We start from the raw sequence: 25377 nt of genomic DNA on the forward strand, positions 1-25377 counted from the left end.
TAACAGACGGGCTGGGTCAGCACAAGATATGGTACATATTTTAAAAAATGCATTTTTTAAACATTACATATCAAAATGTTACTCTGTTTGCTGATGAGTCATTGCCATAAATAAACATGTATAAAGAAAGAGACGGTGTCAAGTATTTTCCCTCTAACTATGCAAGAGCCTGGAAGTACAGTTGGAACAGGCGGGGCCGGGATTTAAACCCAGGTCCTCAGAAGTGTGAGGCCAATGCTCTCCAGCTGCCCCACCCTGACACCCCAATAATAATTTATTTTTAAAAAGGTGTAATATAATATGAGCGTTCATCTGAGATGTGACGCTGTGGCGACCCCTAACGGGACAAGCCGAAAGAAACTTACGATACGGCGTAAAGATACTGTTCCAAAATTGGAACAGCAGGAGGCAGTCGTGTACCAGTAAGCCGTTTGTGAACCGCTGTAAAAAGAAAAAGAAGAAGGAGGCGAGGCTTGATATACGAGCTGTTTCTCTCGTTTTTTTTGTTTTGTGTGTAACGTCACGCGTTCCCCTCAATAATTCTTCTTATCGAACCTACGTAAGTCTCGACCGAGTACGTCAGTCACTGCTTTAGTGTCCTCAAACATCATACCTTCAGTCTTGGTGTCTCGGTTCACGTCGAAGGCTTTTAGGACTCGCTAGTCCGGTTTAGCTTAGCTCGCTAGCCGCCAACAAAGAGACACGTTCGTGCAGTCAGGTCCTCGCAAAGTATCGCCCAACACAGAACAAGTGTGAACGCGTACGAAAATGTGTGCAAAACCAACAGCAAGGTACGCGGAGGAGTTGAGTGGAATAAAAGAGGAGAAGAAACCTCAACCGCTGGACGCTGTTTGCAAGCAGCCTCGTGGTGAGTTGCACGTCGCAGGTTTATGCTACTCTTACTCTCGCTTTTTTTTTTAAACCTTATGTTCCAATGTTCCTGTGTTCATATTTCACTGAATGTATGGTGATGATGGCCATGAATGTATGGTGGTGATGATATGGTAGTGAAATTCACAAAACGAGGTAAAAAAGAAAAGAAAACATAAAAAAACTAAGCATGGAACTTTAGCTGCTACAGTAACACATTCTTGATCTCTTGCAGTGAATCTTTAGCAGTACTTGCACCATAAACACTCTCAGCATACTGATCCAACAGCATTCAACATGTCCAAAACCAAACTGGGAACAAAAAGCATACATAAACATCCCCAATGTGTTTTCACTGACGTCACAATTTTTTCTCAATTACCCACACACCACTGCGCTCTGCCATTTAACCTCTCTACCTAACGCACACCCACTGTGGAAGTCTACGGAATACTCTTGGTTACTGTTATGCGTTTCTGCGTTTCACGGGTGTCTTGGAACTCAAGTACACGAGAGAGGACTTGTTAACCATCAGAGAGCCTTCATCTTACTTTTCTTCAACAACTCTCGCCAATTCGCTGAAGCTTTTTCCAGAGTTAATCATCGGCGCGCTCTTAAAAGCCTCGCGATTCGGTACACAAGTCCGGCTGCGTAAGCGGGGACATCGTCTAACACTTCCGACAGAAGACTTTGGACGTTCTGCGGCTCTGTGCTTCACGGAGACTTGTCTTTGTGGACGCTTTCCCGACGCTGCCTGGTCTCAACCTCCATCGTGCTGATGTGTCGCCGAGCTAACAAGCTTAATCGATACTCTTTTCAGAAGGCCAACATGACAGTTAAGATCGTTTTTTGTTTGTCACATGAAAGATTTGAGAATTTTGTGAAATACTGGATTTGGTTATTCTTTTGTCTTTCTGTCATTGTCATCACATTTTAAACAAATAATAAACTTTTCGCTTAGCTCGTGGTGAACTAATATACAGGTTTTATTTTTTGAAAAAAAAATTAATAAATGGAGTTTGCCTCATCGGTCTTTTCTGGTGTTTTTAGCTGGCATTCCACAGAATGATCTCTTTGAATATCTGTCTTGTCTGTCGTGACAACCAACAGCACAACAGGTCTCGGGCATTGTGAATATTCTGCTCCGGTTCAATGCCGCCCACACTGTCGAGCAGCTCTTTTTGACCGGCAATATGGCGCCGTGAAAATGGTGACGTCACGTGCACGAGCTCAATTGTGAAAACAACGTTCAAGATTTTTACCTGCCCCCTCCCCCCTTTTTTTCCCTGGCTACTCTTCAGCACATTTGGTCATGCCAAATGAAATAAGTCAATAAAATATGAGGATATAGATTATTGAAATTGTTATCCACCAAACGATCAGAATTGTTTATATGTTAAAATTTTGGGTTATTTTATAGTCAGCCCTTTTTTGTCACTCGAGTTGTTTTTTTTCTGTAAAATCCTGATGAAACTCATTTTGGTTGTTGCAATACACCAGAGGGATCTGCAAAATTAAGTGCCAGGATAAGACAGTCATTTTCTCCTCAGACAATAGACTGTTTTCGAGCACATGACTACATCCGGGGCACCTGGTCGTGTCGGATGGGTTCACTCTACTGACGCGCCGTTCACTCTATTGCTTTTGCATACAGACCGGAGTTACAGAAATGTTCGTACGACTGTTCAATGAGATAATTTTCTCCTCAGACAGTAACATAAATTGCTTTATTTCTGAGATGCGAGTTTGTTGTTTTGGCAAATCTTTGTTTTTTCATTTAAAAAAGAAGGCAATGTTTTTTTTTTTTTAATAGGGAGAAACAAGTACAAGTCTTACAAGTTGTCACCCCTTACTCAACTGCAGAGAATAATCCCCTTGTTGCTGTATATTGAAGTAAGAGAGGAAAACTTTATTATTTGCAACAAGTATCATGCACACAGCTAATTGTCCGAACATGACGACAACATATCGGTAAAGCATGTCAAGTTTGTCTAAAACTAATAGAATATATATTTTACATAATTTTTTTCAATACAACACTTCCTTTTCATCATTTTTATCAGTGTATTAATCATCCATCCATTTTCTTTGTCGCTTATCCTCATGAGGGTCACGTGGAGTGCTGGAGCCTATTCCAGCAGTCAACGGGCAGGAGGCAGTCACAATCACACCAATTGAGAGTCTCCAATTAATGGTGCATGTTTTTGGGATGTGGGAGGAAACTGGAGTGCCCGGAAAAAACCCACCGTGCCGCCATGTATCAATCACATACTAGATATTGTTAAACACATGATCCAAACCCAGATGAAAAAATGAAATAGTTAAAACTAATCAAACTAAAAGTCAGGACATATTTCAAAATGCTAATTATTAAAGTTTAAAAAAAAATTGCCAATTAAAGAGTAAAAATTAATATGCACTAAAACTGCTCACTCATGTCACTCATGCAAGAAATTAGATGTAAGACATGAAAAAGAGAACAAGCAATGTGATAAAAACAATACGTTCCTAAGTAATTCGATACATCCACCTCCCATGGACCAATCAAATGGAGCAGTCCTTCTTGGGCAATAACATCGCGATGTGTAGTGAGGGCTTTTACTTTTACTTTTCACGTGACGTCATGAGTCACGACTTTTGTTTACGACACCATAATGGACGGCAAAACTACAATACAACTCATTTCTTAGTGATCTTTTTGTGAATATTTGCTTGCTTATAAGCGTCTTACGGCCTTTTCATCATGGTATTTCATTGTGTGGCTTATGGTTGTAAGAACAGACAGAAAAAGGGGTCCGAAACTTAGGGCATTGTTTCCCTTTTGCTGTCCATTCAGCTAATTTACTGTGGTATCCTCCACACTTGTTGCACATCTTTACGGAGGTCTTTGGGCTGTCAATGTGCCTACCAGCACCCGCAGTGAAACTTTGCTTTCCAGGTTTGTGGTGGATAACACGAACCTTGTGGCTGTCACTAGCCATAGCCTTTAGCTGCACTTTTGCTAACTCGTGGGAGCGGGCTATGCCAATTGCTTTTTTCGAGCGTGCGTGCCAGCCACTGGCCGAGTAACTTTTCGCGCACACTCGTTGAGTTGGTTAGAAAAAGTATGCGGTCTCTAACCATCTCATTGCTGTTTGTGTAGTTACAGTCTTTAACCAACAGCTGGCGTTATGTCACAACGTGCTCAAATGACTCAAAGTTACTTTGCGTCTTCTCGTGAAACTTATATCTAGCAAATATGGGCTTTGCTTTTGGAGTGATGTAGTCAGAGAATTTTTCGTAAGAAGTTTTTAGCAACTTATCTTTGTCTCCGGTCCCGTCCTTTATCGCCGATCCACAGCAGCAGGAACTGCACTTTTCCACTTCAGCTCTCTTTTTAAAGGGGAAATCCAGTGCTTTGCATGAACAGTGTATCCAGTTGGTCATGTAATATGTACCCTATTTTGACAAAGTGATGTTAAATCCTCTCATTTAATAGTGTTTTGAAAAGATTTTTATTGACAATTACAAATTTTCAGAGGAACTGCCATTTTCGCGAGTCACATGACCTACGTACGCGGATGTGGCGTGTACTGTGCCGCAACAAAGGCTCGATTACATGGGATACCATTTATTGGCCAGCGCCGATTTCTCGTATTTATCCCCATCTGATGACGTAGGAAAGACGGAGGAATACTTCATACACATTTGAACCTGTGGGTGTAATTAATGTTGCATATTCGGATCGTTCTTCAGGCGGAATGACATGGAGTCTGACAACTTGGAGGCCAATGCGCGACAAAGGTCCCGGGGAGCTGCGGGCCGGCAGCCGCGGATAGTTCTTCGGACGGGAATGAGGCGGAGTCTGACGAGCGAGCTCCGGCGGCGAGCCGAGTTTCCAGGCGGCGGTCTGCGATTCAAGTTTCCAGGCCATGATATTTAGACATCATCTTACCGTCCAAAATGGCGTTGTAAACAAAAAATGAAAAGTATCTATTCCACTGTCTATGATCCATGGATCGCCAGCGTTGTCAGGACTGAATGTAAAACAAGTTTGGTGCAAGGGAGTACAAACCCCACCTTGAGAAGCTGAAAGGGGTCTCAAACTGGCAGCCCTCGGGCCATTTGCGGCCCGTGAGACGAGATTTTGTGGCTCCCACCTTAATATGAAAGTATAATGGTTGTACGGCCCTCGAGTGTTTAATGGATGCCACTTTTACAGTGTTGTGTGCGGAAGTGACGAGCCGACCGATGACTGAGAGAAACTTACAGCAGTGTTGGCAAGGAGGTTTTTTTTTTTTTTTTAAAGATGTTTTGCACACAAATTGTAAACACCAGCATCTTTCTTCATCCTATTTTGTGTAAAAAAATATGTTTGGGAAGATAGGATTGTTTTTCATTTCTAATTTAAATTCCACATAGGTCCTTATGCGCCAAGGCTGCGGGCCAACCTCAACCAGACTAACCCTAACCCCAAGGTAAATTGAGTTTCACATACTTTCCATAGTTTTACAAAATTACTACCTCAAACTGATCATGTTTTTATGAAATAAAAACCAAGAAGTTTGTTATGGCTCAGTTTCGGATGGGTTAAGGTTAGGATTAGTCTGGGTTAGTGTTAGCGGGAATCGTTAACGCTGCCACAGTTCTTTTCTCGTCTGGAAGCAGCAGGGTGGGTTTGACTGGCATAGAGCAGACAGACAGCAGCATCGCATGTTCTGGAGCCAGTAATATTGGAGTAAGGCATGTCTGGCCTGGAAACTATGTGGGAATCCTAATATTGTGTTGGACGGGGGTTGCTAATTATTTGTGCTGACTAACGTTAACCTCATATAGATCCATATTGTTTCTGTTTTCAGCCATTTATGGGAATGCGCTGGGTGCAGATGACTACTTTGCTGGTTTGGTGCAAAACAAGTAGACAGGCAACATTCAACACTTCTTTAACCCCTTTACTACTTTGGAAATAATTTGATACATTATCTGGACTTGGATTTTTCATCTCAAAATTTTAGATTGTACATGAATGAAAGAAAAAAGCGCAGTTAGGTCTGTTGGAACAACCCCTTTCTCCATCTTCAAATTTACATCTTTGAGATAAACACTAACACGGACAGTACTTGACACAGTAGTACTGTCACAGAAGCAATCACTGACTTCACGTCTTTCCTTCACTGTTAGAAAATTAACTTGCATATTTTGTTTAACATTGAAAAAAACAGAAAACAATTAGTATTCTACCCAGCATGTCTCTTAAAACCATTCCGTTAAAATTTTCATTTAGCACAGAGACGACAGCTTTTTCCCTCAGTGTGTCTTTTCATGTTTTCCTAACTGACCCTTTTGAGAGAATCTTTGGCCACAAACTGAGCAGACAAAAGGTTTCTCTTTAGTGTGTGTTCTTGTGTGAGATATTAAACTCGACTTTACAGTGAAACTTTCGCCACAAACTGAGCATGTAAAAGGTTTCTCACCAGTGTGTATTCTTGTGTGTATTTTTACGGACGGATGCTAAGCACCGGTGACGTCACTGGGTGGAGTCAAGGACGTTCCTTCCGGATATGGCTGTGAAAGCTGGCACATATCCAAATTTTGCTTAAATTTCAAAAATGTTCTTTATTTTCAATTCTTTTTTTTTTTATTAATCAATGTCCAAAATATCTGTAATAATAATACTTGTGATTGGAGGGTTTATTGTACATAGAAATTTTTTGACAAAGTCCTCCTTTAATTACAGTTTTTCTTTTGTTTTAATACTTACATTTTTCAGTGCTATTTTCATTTATGAAAAGCACTTGCTTCAACTCATTGGCATTTCAATTCATTTGAATAGTGAAGCTTGATTTCATATACAAGTAAGTTAAGTTATGCATTTGGTTCTGGAACAAATTGAGCTCATTACTCAAGTTCCAGCGTGGAGACAACAATGAACAACATCGGTCATAGCTTGAGATTTGACTTTACCAAATCAAGTGCGTTTCTCTTCTTCTGTCCTGCAGACGTCAGTGAAAAATACCTTCGTTCATGGCAGAAGGAGCCAGATTCCCTCCACATAAAAACAGAGAAGGAAGAGCACTCGATCGTTAAAGAGGAAGCAAAGGAGCCCCATCAGATTAAAAAGGAGCCAGAAACCCATCTTCTGAAACAGGAAGTAGAGGATGATCTCACCAACTCAGCGTCATACTTTGTCCCTCTGAAGAGTGAAGACGAAGCCAAGAGTCAGTGTGAGGAGAAGGGAGGGGTGGCGCCTCCAAGCAGCAGCTCAAGTCAACCCACAGCAACAGAAGGTGATGGGGAGCAAGATGGAAGATCCCAGGCAGATGGTGACAATAGAACCTCACAATCTCCTGACGTAGATGATGGCCATGGTGAGGATGATTATTATGATGATGATGATGATGATGATGAGGAGGACTATAACTATGAAGATGATGGTGATGAGGACTATAACTATGAAGATGATAATGATGAGGACTATAACTCTGAAGATGATAGTGATGAACAGTCTGAAGATGATATGGCACGTGAGAATGAAGGCTGGAAATGTAGTCAATGTGGGTTAACAGGTCGGTTCAAGTGGGGTTTGAAAGTTCATATGAGACGACATACTGGAGAGAAACCTTACATGTGCTCAGTTTGTGGCAAAAGCTTCTTTCTCAAGTCAGGTTTTACAACACACACAAGAAAACATACTGGAGAGAAACCTTTTGTCTGTTTAATTTGTGGCAAAAGCTTCTATGATAAGTCCAGTTTAAGATCACATGCAAGAATACACACTGGAGAGAAACCTTTTGTGTGTTCAATTTGTGGCAAAAGCTACTCTGCAAAGTCAAGTTTGATAATGCACACAAGGTCACACACCGGAGAGAAGCCGTATAACTGCTCAATTTGTAGCAAAAGCTTCTCTAACAAGACACATTTAACATCACACAGAAGAACACACACAGGAGAGAAACCTTTTGCTTGCTCACTTTGCGGCATAAGATTCTCTCATAAAACACATTTTCTAAGACACAAAAAATCACACACAGGAGAAAAACCCTATCCTTGTTTAGTTTGTGGTAAAAGATTCACTCAGAAGGGAAACTTAAAAATACACACAAGAATACACACTGGTGAGAAACCTTTTACATGCTCACTTTGTGGCGAAAGTTTCACTGTAAAGTCAAGTTTAATATCTCACACAAGAACACACACTAAAGAGAAACCTTTTGTGTGCTCAATTTGTGGTCTAAGATTCTCTCAAAAGGGTCAGTTAAGAAAACATGAAAAGACACATTGAGGAAAAAGCTGTCGTGTCCGTGCTGAAAATTTTAACGGAATGGTTTTAAGAGATAGAAGAAGAGATGGGTAGAATAGTAATTTTTTTTTCAATATTGAACAAAATATGCAAGTGAATTTTCTAACAGTGATGTAAAGTCAGTGATTGCTTCTGTAACAATACTGCTGTGTCAAGTACTGTCCTTGTTAGTGTTTATCTCGAAGCGTAAATGAAATTAGGTAAATTTGAAGAGGTAGAATAAGCTGTTTGTTTAATGACCTGAAATAAAATCACTTGCTGCAGTTGTGTAACATCCCTTCATTACACTGTCAATTTTTTTTTGAAACAAACAAGAAAAATAAGTCAATGACAAGAAGAACATAAAAGAAAAAAAGCAAGGACACCCAGGACCTCTCAAGATCTTGACCTGCTTCATGTTTGAAGTACATTTTCTTCAATGTTTGCCTAACTTTCGCCATTTACTGTCATAAGACAGTCAATATGCTTACATTGATATTTTTTTCTCCCATTGACTCAAGCTATTACCTGGCAATTGGTGTGTTACTGTATTTGAGAGGTTTATTATTGTAACGCAAACTATTGCATATCCTGGTAGATTTTTTCTTTCCTGTAAAATACAGTATGTAGTTTTGATTGAAGTCTTGTAGTTGTTGGCCCGTATCTCTTATTAGCAAAAAGGTTATGTGAAGTTACATGTTATCCAAAGACCTGTGTTAGAATCGTTGTAAATGTAGTTATCATACATTTGCTGCAATGAAGAAATGCTTTGGTATTGAGCTTTATTTAGCAATTCAACAGGAAAGAGATCTGCGCTCAAAAGAGGAAATGGCCGGCTGTGGAAGACCAGACAGAACCAGTCTGATGGAAGGCACTTGACGATAACTTTGAAGTGACTTTTGCCACACTACTCATTTCCAGTGCAGTTCTTTTCCGTTCTCCTTCCAGGCAGGCAAACTGTTCATGAGTGCCTCCTCCTTATCTTTAAAAGTTAATTTTTTTTTTTTTAACTAAATGTCACCATAGTGAACCTGACAACCCGTTTTGCTTGAGTTATTACACTTGCAGTACAAAGTAAAAATTATTTTCTACAAGAAATAAAAAAGAAGGCATATTTTTGGTCTCAACCAGCTGGGTGGGTCAAACTTGTTTTATGTTGTGACCCAAGTTCCTAAATAAATACTGGAAATTTAACCACTAAACATTTAGAAGGTGATGATAAACAAAGGTATGTGGAAAAATTAGAGACACTTGGCATAGAGGATCAATTTTTAATGCCAAAGTCGACGTTTTCGCCGATAACAAATTTGACTGATAATTCACTTCTATGTCTTGGAGATCTGGATATATACGTGTTTCTGGTGAGTAAGTCGTCGAGATTTATATACACAGAAGAGTTTGAAAGCATATAAAATTCTGGACACATCCAAATACTTCATTGCTGTATGGGTCAGAGATGGCGTACCCTGTAGAATGGAATGAAATAAGTCTCATCTTGTGATGGCAAAGGTAAGTTGCAACTTGTAATACTAAAAGTAAGTAATTGTAATCCATAACTTGCATCAGCCAGGGCAATTAAATCTAGTTAGGATTTTGGAATAAGTTATTGCTGATACAGAAGGCCTCATGATTTTTTAAAAACTGACAACAAATCTAACTGGAGTGTCTGTAACAAACCAAAAAGTATTCATAGATTGATGTTGCTGTTTTTTAAATGTTATAATCATCCATATCCCATTTGTGGGGGGGAATAAGACAGGGAGTCGTCTCCTGCATAAATCTGTCATGAAGAGGACCACCTCTGACAGCTGTCACACAGCTGTTGTTCATTTGACTGTAATTTTACGAGACATTTAAGTTGGAGTTTTGTCATCAGCATTTGCCAGTTCGTTCGATTGCATATACTGCATGTTGGATTCTCCACTATTGTGCGTAAATCTAGTGTAGAGCTATCCTTCTCCCAATGGTTCTGTGCCCTTTAAGTTTGACCACGTCTTGTCAATTTTCTTAGTTTTTCTCATAGTCATCAGACCTCCTTTCATGTTTTTGGACCTTGGTTGTAGCCTTCGTTTTCTTTCCTCTGCCTTGTTTTGGACTGCCTTTTGGTATCTACCTGTTTTTGGAATAAAGCCACTCTGAACATAATGCCATTGCCTGGAAGTCCTGCATTTGGGTGTGACCTTGTGCCGGCGGCTCTTGAGAAAACCCTTTCTGTGACAGGCAGTTTATTATTTTTATGTAAATACACATTGTTCTCAAATGAGTGAACTCGGTATTATAATTACATTATATAAATAACAATTTGTGATTAAGAAAATGTAGTAATCCACACGGAGTCAAGGGGTTTTGCCATACTGTTGAACATCCATCCATATACTATATCCTTACCATGGTTGCAGATGTGATGGAGGCTGTCCCAGCTAATTTGTGTCAAGTGTTAGGGCACCACCTCACACCCCGGACTGGCCACCGACCAATGGACCTTTCCGACTGGCGATCTTCAGCCCCGCCCCCTTTAGTTACAGTTGCCATCTCCCACAATCTTCCAAAATGGCGACTGAACAGAACAGGTTTGAAGTGGATTCTCTATTGTGTATTCTCAGTAACAATATGGTATGTTTTTTGCCAATTGCTCCAGACTTGTCCAAAAGGGTTTCTTCAGAGAGGTCTCAACTATTTCATGCAAGCATATGTACACGGAATGAAGATTTTGGACGGAGCAGGACGGAATGTTAGAGTTACAGTGAAACGTTGGTGATCGATCCAAAAAAGTTTGACGCCTCATGGGACACGGAGTCGAGTGAAGTGTCCGGGTCAATATTACCCTATCGTTTCGAGGCATATTTACATGCTATGCAGATCACTTCTAACTAACAACAGACTCCCCAACAGTATGTATGACAGGCTGATGGTTGCTTGCGGCTAGCCACCGGTCACTTGCGCCGGCCGCCGGTCGCTTACTGAAAGAAAGATTACGTCTCCCAACCTACCCCCTACCTGCGTATTAAAAACAACAACAAAAAAAAAAAAAAACAGTTGGAGAGGTTTACGGAGGTTCACATGTGGCCGCAATATGCTTCCGTGTATGGAGAAATCTAAGTTTTTTCCCCCAATCGTAGTTAATGAATGCGAGTTTGTGGAAAACCATGGGTCATTTGTTTAAATATTGGTATCTGTGTTGAAAAAATTTGAATGGGCCTATCACTATGTGGGATTTATTCCTGATTGAGAACAGATACAGCAACGGAGTATTTGCATGCGTCCAGACTTTTATACGCTTTCGAAGTTTTCTGTGTAAATCTCGACGACTTACTCACAAGATACATGTGTATATCCAGTTGTCCAAGAGAAGCGGAAGCGAATTAACAGTCCACTTTCTTATCGGTGAAACAATCAACTTCGGCATTAAATATGGGTCCTCTACGCCAAGTGTCTCTCATTTTTCCATCTAGCTTCATTTATTATCACCTTCTCAATGTTAAATGGTATCGGACAAAATTCTGGGTGTCGTGCTATAAGACGTATTTTCGTTTGGTCTCTGTATTGAATTAACTTGGAACAATGCTCTGGTTGAGTGGCAATATGTTGAGTCACGTGATTTTATCACGGAGGTGCCCTAGCTCTATAGCAAAGAAGACGGGTTTTTATTGCCCGGGGCCTCAAAAAGTGCGGTCTTTGATGTATTTGAACGTCAGCCTGCTGAAACACTTCATAATGACGGGTGTGAGGGAAACACAGCGATAGTCTGAGGCTAGTTTAAGGATTTCTTTGACTGCTTGGGCCAGTGCGCGGTTGAAGATCTTGCAGAAGACGCTGGACAGCTGGTGGGCACATGCTCTCTGCACCTTGCCTGGTGCTCCCTCCAGGCCAGCAGCCTTCCTGGGGCTCACAGCCAGGAGCACACGCCTTACGTGCAACCAATGTACTATCAAAACAAGTCAATCGAAAGGACTCTTTATGATTGTGCATAGATGAGGACAGGACCAGGGCAGCGGCAGCCAGTTGTTCGAGATGCTGGAGATGCTGGAGAAATGCCGGGAACGCTAGACGACGAATGGAACCCCCTGTGTCTGTAACTCACACTCCACACCAGTAGATGGCGGTAGTGCATGTTATTTGCAACACAAGGGAAAACGAAAAATTCCTTCCGGGTTCTGTACGAAATCAGATGTGCTCCATCAATGACATGAATAAAAACTGGACTGCGCACTCTGCATCCATCATTTGTTCCGCCATGGACAACAGGCTCTGACTTCTGCTCAGGGCAAAAAGTATCGTAAACATACACACATTCACATTGTTATTGAAAATGATGCGATAAATATATAATAATTAATTATGAATGTTAAGCTGAAACACACTTATCAGTGAAAAGTAACTTCTTTGCGACACCTGCACGGTTTTGACAGCCAACAGCGCAACAAAAAAGCTACACCTAACATATTCCAATTAAATTCAATGTTATTAGGTTTCACAATATACAATTGTAAGGATGTCAAAGGACGTCAAATTTCACGTCAAATAGTAACCATAGCAATATTTTGCCATGACCAGGAGTTGACCATGTGAAACGGGCCTGTGCACAGTCCAATTTTTATTCTACGTCATTGGGCTCCATTTAATTGACCCCTCCGTACAGGGCACTTAACCACGCCTCCTGAAGTGACGTCACGCCACGTGCGCTGACGTAAGACAAACTGTAAAAATGGAAAATACAATACAATACATTCTGAACTGAGACAGACTCCATGCTTCTGATTTCATTCAAATCAACGATATATTATAGACTCTAAATACAATACATTCTTAACTGAGAGAGACGCCATGCTTCTGATTTCATTCAATAATTCACACGCAGCAATGTTATGCTAGCGGAGAATGTCTCATTCATTTATATGAGACGTGTATTAAAAATCAAATTTAGGGCATATCTTCGTGCAAACACAGTCTGGTTAACGTTCGGCCGCGAGCCAGCAAGAAATCAATACGTTTATGCAGTCCGATCATCGCTAAATATCGCTCAACAAAGAATAAGTGTGTCAATCGTTCACACGTAGGGGTGTTATACTAGCGGAGAACTTCTCGTTCATTTATACGAGACGTGTATTAAAAATCAAATTTAGGGCATATCTTCGTGCAAACACAGTCTGGTTAAGCTTCGGCCGCGAGCCAGCAAGAAATCGATACGTTTGTGCAGTCCGATCATCGCTAAATATCGCTCAACAAAGAATAAGTGTGTCAATCGTTCACACGTAGGGGTGTTATACTAGCGGAGAACTTCTCGTTCATTTATACGAGACGTGTATTTAAAATCAAATTTAGGGCATATCTTCGTGCAAACACAGTCTGGTTAAGCTTCGGCTGCGAGCCAGCAAGAAATCAATATGTTTGTGCAGTCCGATCATCGCTAAATATCGCTCAACAAAGCATAAGTGTGTCAATCGTTCACACGCAGCAGTGTTATGCTAGCGAAGAACTTCGAATTCATTTATACGAGACATGTATTGAAAATCAAATATAGGGCATACCTTCGTGCAAACATGTGTTCCGGTTGATATTAGATGGATTTAGTTGATGATGCGGTCTTCCACAAAGTTTGATCCATCGAAGGCATTTTTCGTACTGGGTCTTCGGATTTGGAAAGGGTACGAATCGAAATTCCACCAACTAGCTTTTCAGGATACCTGTCGTCACTATTACAAAGTCCGTGACTACACCTCTTAACCATATTTTTTTGTTAAATAACCCAAATACGCGATAAAACACTAACTAACCCTATCCTGGACCATGCAATGTTGTCTGAGAAAATGGCGGAAGCAAAAACGGGCTTTGGTTTATGCAGATCTCTGGCCTCTGATTGGTCAGTGACACGGATTGCGCAATATCCACGGAGGGGTCAATTATTCTTCCCTGAACGGACGCAAGCGTTGACGCCGAAGGTCCTTTACTGCTTTACTGGACTAAAACTTCATGAAATCGATCTCCGTGTCTGGTTAATCTCAATGTAATATTCCTGAACCGTTTTAATTTTAGCAGAACATAACAGAGATTCAGATTGTAATGGCCATGTTGGTGACAGAAACACAAACGACACTCTCGAGAGGGTTCAGCAGTGAATCTCAGCCTCCCAAGTTCACCCCCTAGGTGCCCTCCGTGGATGTTGCGCAATCTGCGTCACTGACCAATCAGAGGCCAGAGATCTGCATAATCTCGGACTCAAATCTCAGACAACGCTGGCTGGATGGTCCAGTATAGCTTCTGTTGGCGTTTTATTGCGTATTTGGGTTCTTTTCCAATAGATATGGTTAAGAGGTGTAGTCACGGACTTTATAATAGTGACGACAGGTATCCTGAAAGGCTAGTTGGTGGATTTCAATTCGTACCCGTTCCAAAACCGAAGACCCAGTACGAAAAATGTCTTTGATAGATCAAACTTTGTGTAAGACCGCATCATCAACTAAATCCATCTAAAATCAACCGGAACAGAAGACCGAGTATGAAAAATGTCTTTGATGAATCAAACTTTGAGGAAGACCGCATGATCAACTGAATCCATCAACCGGAACAGATATGTTTGTACGAAGGTCAACCCTAAATTTGATTTTCAATACATGTCTCATATAAATGAATTAGCAGTTCTTCGCTAGCATAACACTGCTGCGTGTGAACGATTGACACACTTATTCTTTGTTGAGCGATATTAAGCGATGATCGGACTGCACAAACGTGTCTCTGGACTTTGTTTGTTAGCACGAAGGTATGCCCTATATTTGATTTTAAATACATGTCTCATATAAATGAATTAGCAGTTCTTCGCTTGCATAACATAGCTACGTGTGAATGATTGACACACTTGATCTGTGTTGAGCGATATTTTGCGATGATCTGACTGCTCAAACGTGTCCCTTTGTTCGCGGCTAATTAGCTAAGCTAAACCGGACTAGCAGTCCTAAAAGCCTTCGACGTGCACCGAGACACCAAGACTGAAGGAAGGATGTTTGAGGACACTAAAGTAGTGATTGTCGTACTCGGTCGGGACTTACGTAGGTTCGGCACTAATTCGAGAATAATTATTGAGGGGAGCGCGTGACGTTACACAAAGAAAACGAGAGAAACAACTCGTAAATCAAGCCTCGCCTTCTTCTTTTCCTTCATACGGCGGTTCACAAACGGCTATACAGATACACATACAGATTCTGCACACAAGTGTGATATGTAACACGAAAATAGGAAACCGTCAATGACGAATTCGTCTTTGGGTTATAATATATGTGGCTTCTCAGTCTTCCTCTGACTCTGGAAAGATCTCGCGCTAATATCAATGGTTTCTCCGTCGATATGCATGTAAATACCATTGAAATACCCCTCGCTGAAATACGTGAACCCTGCTTTCTGCTTTTCAACGATATTTCACTGTTAGCTAAGAATCCGAGTGAGAAATCAGCCGGTAAATCGGACAGTTTCGCTCTATTCCTTTCTTGCTGCGCCGATATTTTCCTAATTGTCTGACGTCATCGCACGTGGCGTGACGTCACTTCAGGAGGGGTGGTTAAGTGCCCTGTACGGAGGGGTCAATTCTCCTGAAGGCCCAATTGAGGTCTTTCCTCTTTATCCACAGCCACTGACTGGCCCTTTCCACTGCCTTGGAGGGATCTCTGACTGCCTGCCAATGTTCACCACAAGCAAAGCGAAATGTTTATTATTTGTTTAAAATTTGATGACAATGGCAGAAAGACAAAATAATAAACAAATCCAGTATTTCACAAAATTCTCGAATCTTTCAAGTGACTAACAAAAAAGGATCTTAACTGTAATTTTGGCCTTCTGAAAATTGTATCAATTAAGTTTGTTAGCTCGTTGACACGATCAGCACGATGGAGGTTGAAGCTGGGGAGCGTGATAGCAGTGTCGGACACTCGTCCACAAAGCCAAGTCTCCGTGAAGCACAGAGCCGCAGAACGTCCAAAGTCTTTGCGGGTTTTAATCAGAAGCTTAAGTTCAACCTTTTTATTGGCTAGGGAGCTTAGGTTCGCAAGATGGATCGTCGGAAGCGTTAGACGATGTCTTCGCTTTGGAAGGCGGACTTGCATCCCGGATCGCAAGCCTCTTCGTTGCGAGGCTTTGAAGAACGTGCTAACTAGGAACTCTGGAAAAAGCTTCAGCAAATTGGCGAGAGTTGTCGAAAAAAAGTCAGAAGAAGACTCTCTGATGGTTAGCAAGTCCTCTCTTGTCTACTTGAGTCCCGAGACGCCCGTGAAACACAAAAACACAAACAGCAACAGGGAGTGCATTCCGGAGGCTGCCACGCTGGTAAGCGTTAGGTAGGGAAGTTAAATGGCGGCGTGCAGTGGTGTTTGGGTAATTCAGCAAAAAATGTGACGTCAGTGACAACAAGTGCGCAATGCTTGCCATGTTGTCACCGCGTCTAGCGTGCGTCACGTTCCTTCTCGGGTTTTCCGCTTTGTTTTCGTCTTTTTTGGGCAAATCCAGCAACGTGCCATCATTTTTTGCTGATAGTCGTCAGATTCGAATTCTGCGTAAAAAAACTATATGATATTAGCAAAAAGGTGCATTGAGGACCTTCCATACCCTTTCAGTGGAACCTTAAAAAAAAACACAAAAGAACGCACTGGGGAGAAACTGTTTAGTTGCAATGTTTCTGATTTAAAAAATGATGGTTTCCACCCGTTATAGGTGATTTTGTGTAAAATATGACAGCGGATATAATGATGATGACGTAAAAACGCTAAGTCAATAATTGTATCCATCCATTATCTTTGCCGCATATCCTCACAAGTGTCGCAGGAGTGGTGGCATATAAACAAAATTACTATTCTACAAATTACACAACTTACCCCTCGATGTGATTGTGAGTGTGACTGTCATCTGTCTCCATGTGCCTGATCCATCCATTTTCTGAGCCGCTTTTCCTCACAAGGGTCGAGGGAGTACTGGAGCCGATCCCTACTGTCATCAGGGAGAATTGGGGTGTGGGGGGGTACACACCCTGAGCTTGTTGCCACAGAGACAGACAGTCACAATCACACCTACGGGCAGTTTAGATTCTCGAATAAATGAATGTTTTCGTGGATGTGGGAGGAAACCAGAGTGCCTGGAGAAAACCCACGCAAGCACACGTGCAAACGCCACACAGGCGGGGTCGGGATTTGAACCCCAGTCCTCAGAACTGTGAGGCCAACGCTTTCCAGCTGAGGCACCGTGCCACCCCAAGAATAAAATTGGAACAGCAGGAGACAGTCGTGTACCAGTAAGCCGTTTGTGAACCGCCGTATGAAGGAAAAGAAGAAGGAGGCGAGGCTTGATTTACGAGTTGTTGCTCTCGTTTTCTTTGTGTAACGTCACGCGCTTCCCTCAATAATTATTCTCGAATTAGTACCGAATTTACGTAAATCTCGACCGAGTCCGGCAATCACTACTTTAGTGTCCTCAAACATCCTTCCTTCAGTCTTGGTGTCTCGGTGCACGTCGAAGGCTTTTAGGACTCGCTAGCCTGGTTTAGCTTAGCTCTCTAGCCACCAACAAAGAGACACGTTTGTGCAGTCAGGTCTTCTTAAAGTATCGCTCAACACAGATCAAGTGTGAACGCGTACGAAAATGTGTGCAAGACCAACAGCCAGGTACGCGGAGGAGTTGAGTGGAATCAAAGAGGAGACGGAACATCAACCGCTGGACGCTGTTTGCAACCAGCCTCGTGGTGAGTTGCACGCAGCAGGTTTGTACTATTCTTACTCTCGCTTATTTTTTTTAATCCTTAACAATGTTCCTGTGTTCATATTTTAATGAATGTTTGGTGGTGATGGCCAGAGGTTTGGGAAAACAACGTTCAATATTTTTACCTTTAGGTTTCCCCTTTCCCACCCCCCTGTTTTTTTTTTTTTTTTTTTTTTTTTTTTTTGCTGGCTACTCTAAAGCATATTTCTATAATGAAACAAGTCAATCAAATATGAGGAAATAGATTATTGGCGTCGTTATCTACCAAACGATCTGAATTGTTTATATGATAACATTTTGGGTTATTTTACAGTCGGCCCTTCTTTGTCACTCCAGTTGTCTTTTCTGTAAAATCCAGAAGATAGAAACTCATTTTGGTTGTTGCAATACACCAGAGGGATCTGTAAAATTAAGTGCCAGAATAAAGCAGTCGTTTTCTCCTCAAACAATAACAGACGGGAACATAAATTGCGTTATTTCTGAGATACGAGCTTGTGAATATCTGAAATGTTGCATTGTCTACAACATTATTATGATTGTTGTTTTGGAAAATCCTCTTTTTTTTATTCATAAAAAGTAAAGTTTTTGCATAGGAAGAAACAAGTACACGTCTTACAAGTTGTCACCCCTTACTGAACTGCAGAGAATAATCCCCGTATTATATTGGAGTAAGAGAGGAAAAACTAATCAGTTATTATTAGTATGATGTGCACAGCTAATGGATAGGTTTCCAATTACACCATCTTGTGTGTCACCACCACCCTTAGACCAATCTGTTTAATTAAAAATACCTATCACCTGTGTTCTTTGACCTCTATGACCCACAAGATGGCATAATTGGAAACCTATCCATAGTCATAACATGACAACATATCGGTAAAGCATGTGAAGGTTGTCTCAAAGTAATATAATACATATTTTACATAACTTTTTCAATATGACACTCCCCTTTGATCATATTAATGACTGTATTATTAATTAAATACTAAACACTTGTGATCCAAACCTAAATGAAAAAAATTAAATTGTAAAAGTAATCAAACTAAAAGTCAGTACATATTTCAAAATGCTAATTATTAAAGTTAAAAAAATTGCTATTTAAACAGTAAAAAAATAATACGCAATAAAACCGCCCTACAGCCATTCAGAATTTTACTCCTTTGGTTTAAGTAAATCCTTCATATTCTGTGTCACTCATGCAAGAAATTAGATGTAAGACATGAAAAAGAGAACAAGCAGTGTGATAAAAAATAAGTTCCATGGTAGTGCGGCCCTCGAGTTTTATATGGATGGCACTTTTACATTGTTGTGTGTGGAGATGACGAGTCGACCAATCATGGTGGGGTAGATGGCTATCGGGCGTGTGACATCGACCGGCCATGATGCAAGCAGAGAAGTAATTTTCAATGAGAGAAAGTTACAGCAGCGTTGCCAAGGAGAGGTTTTTCTTTAAAGACGTTTTACACACAAGTTGTAAACAGCAGCGTCCTTCATCTTATTTTGTGTTTTAAAAAAAGTTGTTTGAGAAGATGGGATTGTTTTTAATTTCTAATTTTAAGTCCACATAAATCCATGTGCGCTGAGGCTGCAGCCCAGCCTCGACCAGACTCCGCCTCCAGCGGCCCCAGGGTAAATAGAGTTTGAGAACCCTGCGATAGAAGATCCGCTGTCACGGGATATTTGAGGGTTAGTTCACAAATTACATTAATCTCCACATGTGAAGCTTCGAGAATGGTCGGTGTGGCGTTGACATAGAGTGCCTTGTGAAAGTATTTGGCCCCCTTGAATTTTTCAACCTTTCGCCACATTCCAGGCTTCAAACATAAAGATATAAAATGTTTTTTTTTTTTTTTTTTGCCAAGAATCAACAAGTGGGACACAGTCGTGAACTGGAACAAAATTTATTGAATATTTTAAACTTTTTTAGCAAATTAAAAAATGAAAAATGGGGTATGCTATATTATTCGGTCCCCTTGCATTAACACTTTGTAGTGCCACCTTTTTCTGCAATTACAGCTGCAAGTCGCTTGGGGTATGTCTCCATCAGTTTTGCCCACTAAGAGACTCAAATTCTTGCCCATTCGTCCTTGCAAAACAGTTCCAGCTCAGTGAGGTTGGATGGAGAGCGTTTGTGAACAGCAGTCTTCAGCTCTGCCCACAGATTTTCGATTGGATTCAGGTCTGGACTTTGATTTGGGCCTTCTAACACCTGGATACGTTTATTTGTGAACCATTCCATTGTAGATTTGGCTTTAAGTTTTGGATCACTGCGTTAGACTCCAACAGGTTTTCTTCCGGAATGGTCCTGTATTTGGCTCCCTTCATATTCTCATCAATTTGAACCATCTGTCCTGTCCTTGCTGAAGAAAATCAGACCCAAACCATGGGGCTCCCACCACCATGTTTGCCAGTGGGGATGGTGTTTTAAGGGTGATGAGCTGTGTTGTTTTTACACCAAACATATTGTTTTGCATTGTGGCTAAAAAGTTCAATTTTGGTTTCATCTGACCAGACCACCTTCTTCCATATGTTTGGTGTGTCACCCAGTTGGCTTGTGGCAAACTTTAAATGGGACTTTGTATGGATATCTTTGAGAAATGGCTTTCTTCTTGCCACTCTTCCATAAAGGCCAGATTTGTGCTGTGTACGACCGATTGTTGACTCTCCAACCTCAGTTGTAGATCTCTGGAGTTCATCCAGAGTGATCACGGGCCTCTTAGCTGCATCTCTGATCATTCTTCTCCTTGTTTGAGGTGAAAGTTTAGAGGGACATCCGGGTGTTAGTAGATTTGCAGTGGTCTGATACTCCTTCCATTTCAATATGATTGCTTGCACAGTGCTCCTTGAGATGTTTAAAGCTTGGGAAATGTTTTTGTATCCAAATCCGACATTAAACTTCTCCACAACAGTATCCCGGCCCTGCGTGGTGTGTTCCTTAGTCTTCATGATGCTCTCTGCACTTTAAACAGAACCCTGAGACTATCAATGAGCAGGAGACTTGATTACACACAGGTGGGTTCTATTTATCATCATCCGTCAACATTGAATCATTCAGAGATCATCACTGAACTTCTGGAGTGAGTTTGCTACACTGAAAGTAAAGGGGCTGAATATTATTGTACGCCCCACTTTTCATTTTCTTTATTTGTTAAAGAAGTATAAAATATTCAATAAATTTTGTTCCACTTCATGATTATGTCCCACTTGTTGTTGATTCTTGACAAAAAAAAAATGCAAATTTTATCTTTATGTTTGAATCCTTAAATGTGGTGAAAGGTTGACAAGTTCAAGGGGGCTGAGTACCTTCACAAAGCATTGTGGCTCTCAATATTTTCATGAAATTATATCTATAAATTTAACTCAAATTTGCCTAAAAGCAGAACAATGCCCACGGAGCTAGATTGGAGCCCTTGACTCCCTATGCACACACTGAAGCCTTAACACTTATTGGCTTCCCTGACTTGTAGCCAGACAGGCGGTCATCAATAAACTGGCCTTTAAAACAGAGTGCTGCTGTCATGTACGTCCGTTTTGTTTTTTTTTTTTGTTTTTTTTTTTCATTTTATTATTATTTTTAAATAACAGTGTGGTGGTATCGTGCTGCATTTAACATCCAAATACTCTGGTATCAGTATTTGATGTAATACTACAGGGGGACTTAGCCTCCAGAAGATACACAAGATGTGAGCAATCGTAAAGCACAAGCACGTTTAAAAAAACGAGTAAAAAAAAAAAAGAGTTGGAAAATGTTGGTCAATGTGATTTGCAACCAGTTCAGGGTTGTAGTACACCTTTCGCCCGAAGTTAGCTGGGATAGGCTCCAGCACTCCTGCGATCCTTGTGAGGATAAGCAGCTTGGAAAATGGACATGGGCATGTTTTTGGAAAAATTTATCAAAATAGGTGTCACAGTCTACCACTGGTGAGCACATCCTGCTATCACAGTCAGCTGCGAGAGGTGCCAACACACTCGCAACCCTGGTGAGAAACAATGGCCTGAAAAATGGATTAACAAAGATGCATTAAAATATAGTAAAATATAAACAATGTCTATGTGCATGTGTATGACTTTCATCTTAATTACACAGTTTATTTATTTGGCATCCGATGTAAAAACTGTGCCAAACAAATATGAGTGTTCATCTGAGATGTCACACTGTGGCGACCCCTAGTGGGACAAGCCGAAAGAAACTTACTTTCTTTTATTTCTTTTGTTTTAATATTTAAATTTTACAACAGGGCTATTTTCTTTTACAGAATTAAAAGCACTAGCTCCAACTCATTAGCATTTCAATTCATTTCAATAGTGACGCTTGATTTCATAAACAAGTAATTTGACTTACGCATTTGGTTCTGGAACAAATTGAGCTGATTACTCAAGTTCCAGCATAGAGACAACAATGTACAACGTTGGTCATAGCTTGAGATTTGTCTTTACCAAATCAAGTGTGTTTTTCTTCTTCTGTCCTCCAGACATCAGTGAAAAATACCTTCATCCTTGGCAGAAGGAGCTAGATACCCTCCACATAAAAACGGAGAAGGAAGAGCACTCGATCGTTAAAGAGGAAGCAAAGGAGCCCCAGCAGATTAAAAAGGAGCCAGAAACTCATCTTCTGAAACAGGAAGGAGAGGATGATCTCACCAAGTCACCGTCATACTTTGTCCCTCTGAAGAGTGAAGACGAAGATAAGGATCAGTGTGAGGAGAAGGGAGGAGCGGAGCCTCCAAGCAGCAGCTCAGGTCAGCCCACAGTAACAGAAGGTGATGGAGAACAAGATGGCGGCTCCCAGGCAGATGGTTACAATAGAACCTCACAATCTCCTGACGAAGATGTTGAGGACTATAACTTTAAAGATGATGGTGATGAGGACTATAACTTTAAAGATGATGGTGATGAGGACTATAACTATGAAGATGATAATGATGAGGACTATAACTCTGAAGATGATAGTGATGAACAGTCTGAAGATGATATGGCACGTGAGAACGAAGGCTGGAAATGTTGTCAATGTGGAAAAACGGGTAGATTCAAGGCGCATTTGAAAGTTCATATGAGACGACATACTGGAGAGAAACCTTACATCTGCTCAATTTGTGGCAAAAGCTTCTATCGGAAGTCAATTTTAACAACACATACAAGACGACATACTGGAGAGAAACCTTTTTTCTGTTCAATTTGTGGCAAAAGCTACTCTACAAGGCCAAGTTTTATAATGCACACAAGGACACACACTGGAGAGAAGCCGTATAACTGCTCAATTTGTAGCAAAAGCTTCGCTAGCAAGTCATATTTAACATTGCACACAAGAACACACACTGGACAGAAACCTTTTGCTTGCTCTCTTTGCGGTATAAGTTTCTCTCGAAAGACAGTTTTGGGAAGACACAAAAAATCACACACTGGAGAAAAACCTTATCCTTGTTCAGTTTGTGGTAAAAGATTCTCTCAGAAAGGAAACTTAAAAATACACACGAGAATACACACTGGTGAGAAACCTTTTACATGCTCACTTTGTGGCGAAAGTTTTACTGTAAAGTCAAGTTTAATATCTCACACAAGAACACACACCAAAGAGAAACCTTTTGTCTGCTCAGTTTGTGGTCTAAGATTCTCTCAAAAGGGTCAGCTAGGAAAACATGAAAAGACACACTGAGGAAAAAGCTGTTGTGTCCGTGCTAAATATTTTAACAGAATTGGTTTTATTTGGGATGCCGGGGAGATTAGTAATTGTTTGTACCCTTGTCAAAGGGTACGTGAAGTTACGTGTTAGCCAAAGACCTTTGTTGGAAGCATTGTAAATATAGTTATCATACATTTGCTGCAATAAAGAAATGCTTTGTTATCGAGCTTTATTTAGCAATTCAACAGGAAACAGATCTACACTCGAAAGAGGAAGTGGCCGGCTGTGGAAAGCCAGACAGAGCAGAGTCTGATGGAAGGCACCTGAAGATAATTCTGAAATGACTTTTGCCACACTACTCATTTCCAGTGCAGTTATTTTCCGTTCTCCTTCCAGGCAAGCAAACTGGCAATGAGTGCCTCCTCCTGATTTTTAAACGGTTTTAACTAAATGTCATCCCGATGAAGCTGAGAACCTGTTTTCCTCGAGTTGTTACAACTGCAGTCCAATGTAAAATTTATTTTCTACAAGAAACAAAAAAGAAGGGATCAGATTTGGATCTCAGCCAGTTGGGTGGGGCAAACTCATTTTTGTTGTGGTCCAAGTTATTAAATACATACTGGACTCCAGTCTCATAAATAAAATACAGGGAAATACAATTAACGTATATTAATTTAGTGTAACTATATATTTTTTTTAATCAAAAGGGATTTCCTTAAATATCAAGTCAATTCCTCAAACAAACTTGAAGAGATTAGCATTTTTAAGTATTTGTTTATTATTGCATAAAAAAATCTGCATAAAAATATTTAAAGCCCATGGGCGGTGTCGTACAGTGTGCCATCACTGCACGTGCACTGCTTCTCCTCCCCTCCAAGTCTTGACTGATTTTTTTTTTTTTTATTTTTATTTTAATCCCCACTTTTAAGTCCGACATACTTGCCGAGTTCACCTGAAAATAGTTGTCTGAGTTGCGGGACACACCTGGCTTTGTGTCCTCTCGGTAGTTTCTTTTTCGTGTCAAACAATACCAACTGGAAAATATAACTGGACTGCGGGGAGTCGAGATTTGACATGTGACATTTGTTGAATTACGTACAACCCAAAGAAATTGCAAATGATGTTGAAATAGTCATGCTACAGAGAAAGAAAACATTTGTCCCTCCTCCATCGTGGCTCCTCTGTTGTTCTCATCAATTGAAATAGAGGAGCTTGTGCCCTAAATGAGACTGCATGCTAGCATGGAAACAGAGGACCAAGAAGGCTCCAAATCAATGGCTTTTCTCCCGAGCTTGACGAGTCATATGTGTGATATCACGTCCCAAGTTTTCTTGTCATGTGAAATGCATCAGTCCACCTGGTGGCCTCTTTGCAAAGTTCAAAGTCCTGACCTTTACACGACCTATTTTTGGAACAAGTCATGGTGTCAAGGAGAGGTGAAAAGGTGCCTCCTTTGGAACACAAAGAAAGGACACCACAGTTTCTAATGAATTTGATACCAATTCTGCCAACTGGCAACTCGTGATGGTGAGTATTGCTGATGTATCTTGCAGACTTTGCTAAATTCTTGCTCCCAAAAACTAAACACATCCTTTACAAATCATTCATAATTTGTACTACTGTGAAATGTTCCTATGACTAAAAAAAAAAAAAAAAGATACTAAAATGAAGTCAAACAATATATTAGGACAATTAGTGAAACCCATTGAAATCTTTGTATTTTTATCATACAATAATCATCATTTTGGACACTGATTGCATATGTCAATATCTGGTGATTGTGTTGGTGTCTTCTGAATAAATATTAGTCAGAAACTTGCTTTTTTTGTCCTTTTCCTTAGGTTTATCCCTCACATATGCCTGAATTTCGTATTTTATAGATCAGTTTACAAGGAAT

At 40.6% G+C, this 25377-nt stretch overlaps 1 protein-coding gene across 1 annotated transcript; it reads left to right on the forward strand.

Annotated features, from left to right (window-relative positions):
• The first annotated feature begins 420 nt into the window (after positions 1-420).
• LOC133511038 (zinc finger protein 271-like) lies at positions 421-23706 on the forward strand. The gene is given in 5 exon segments (XM_061839624.1): positions 421-868; positions 6849-8199; positions 17208-17396; positions 17755-17861; positions 22333-23706. Coding segments are annotated over 5 exon segments (2928 nt in total). The 5' UTR covers positions 421-768; the 3' UTR covers positions 23514-23706.
• Positions 23707-25377: the final 1671 nt, after the last annotated feature.

The sequence above is a fragment of the Syngnathoides biaculeatus genome, chromosome 13 (genome assembly GCF_019802595.1).
Source record: "Syngnathoides biaculeatus isolate LvHL_M chromosome 13, ASM1980259v1, whole genome shotgun sequence".
Taxonomy (NCBI): Eukaryota; Metazoa; Chordata; class Actinopteri; order Syngnathiformes; family Syngnathidae; genus Syngnathoides; species Syngnathoides biaculeatus.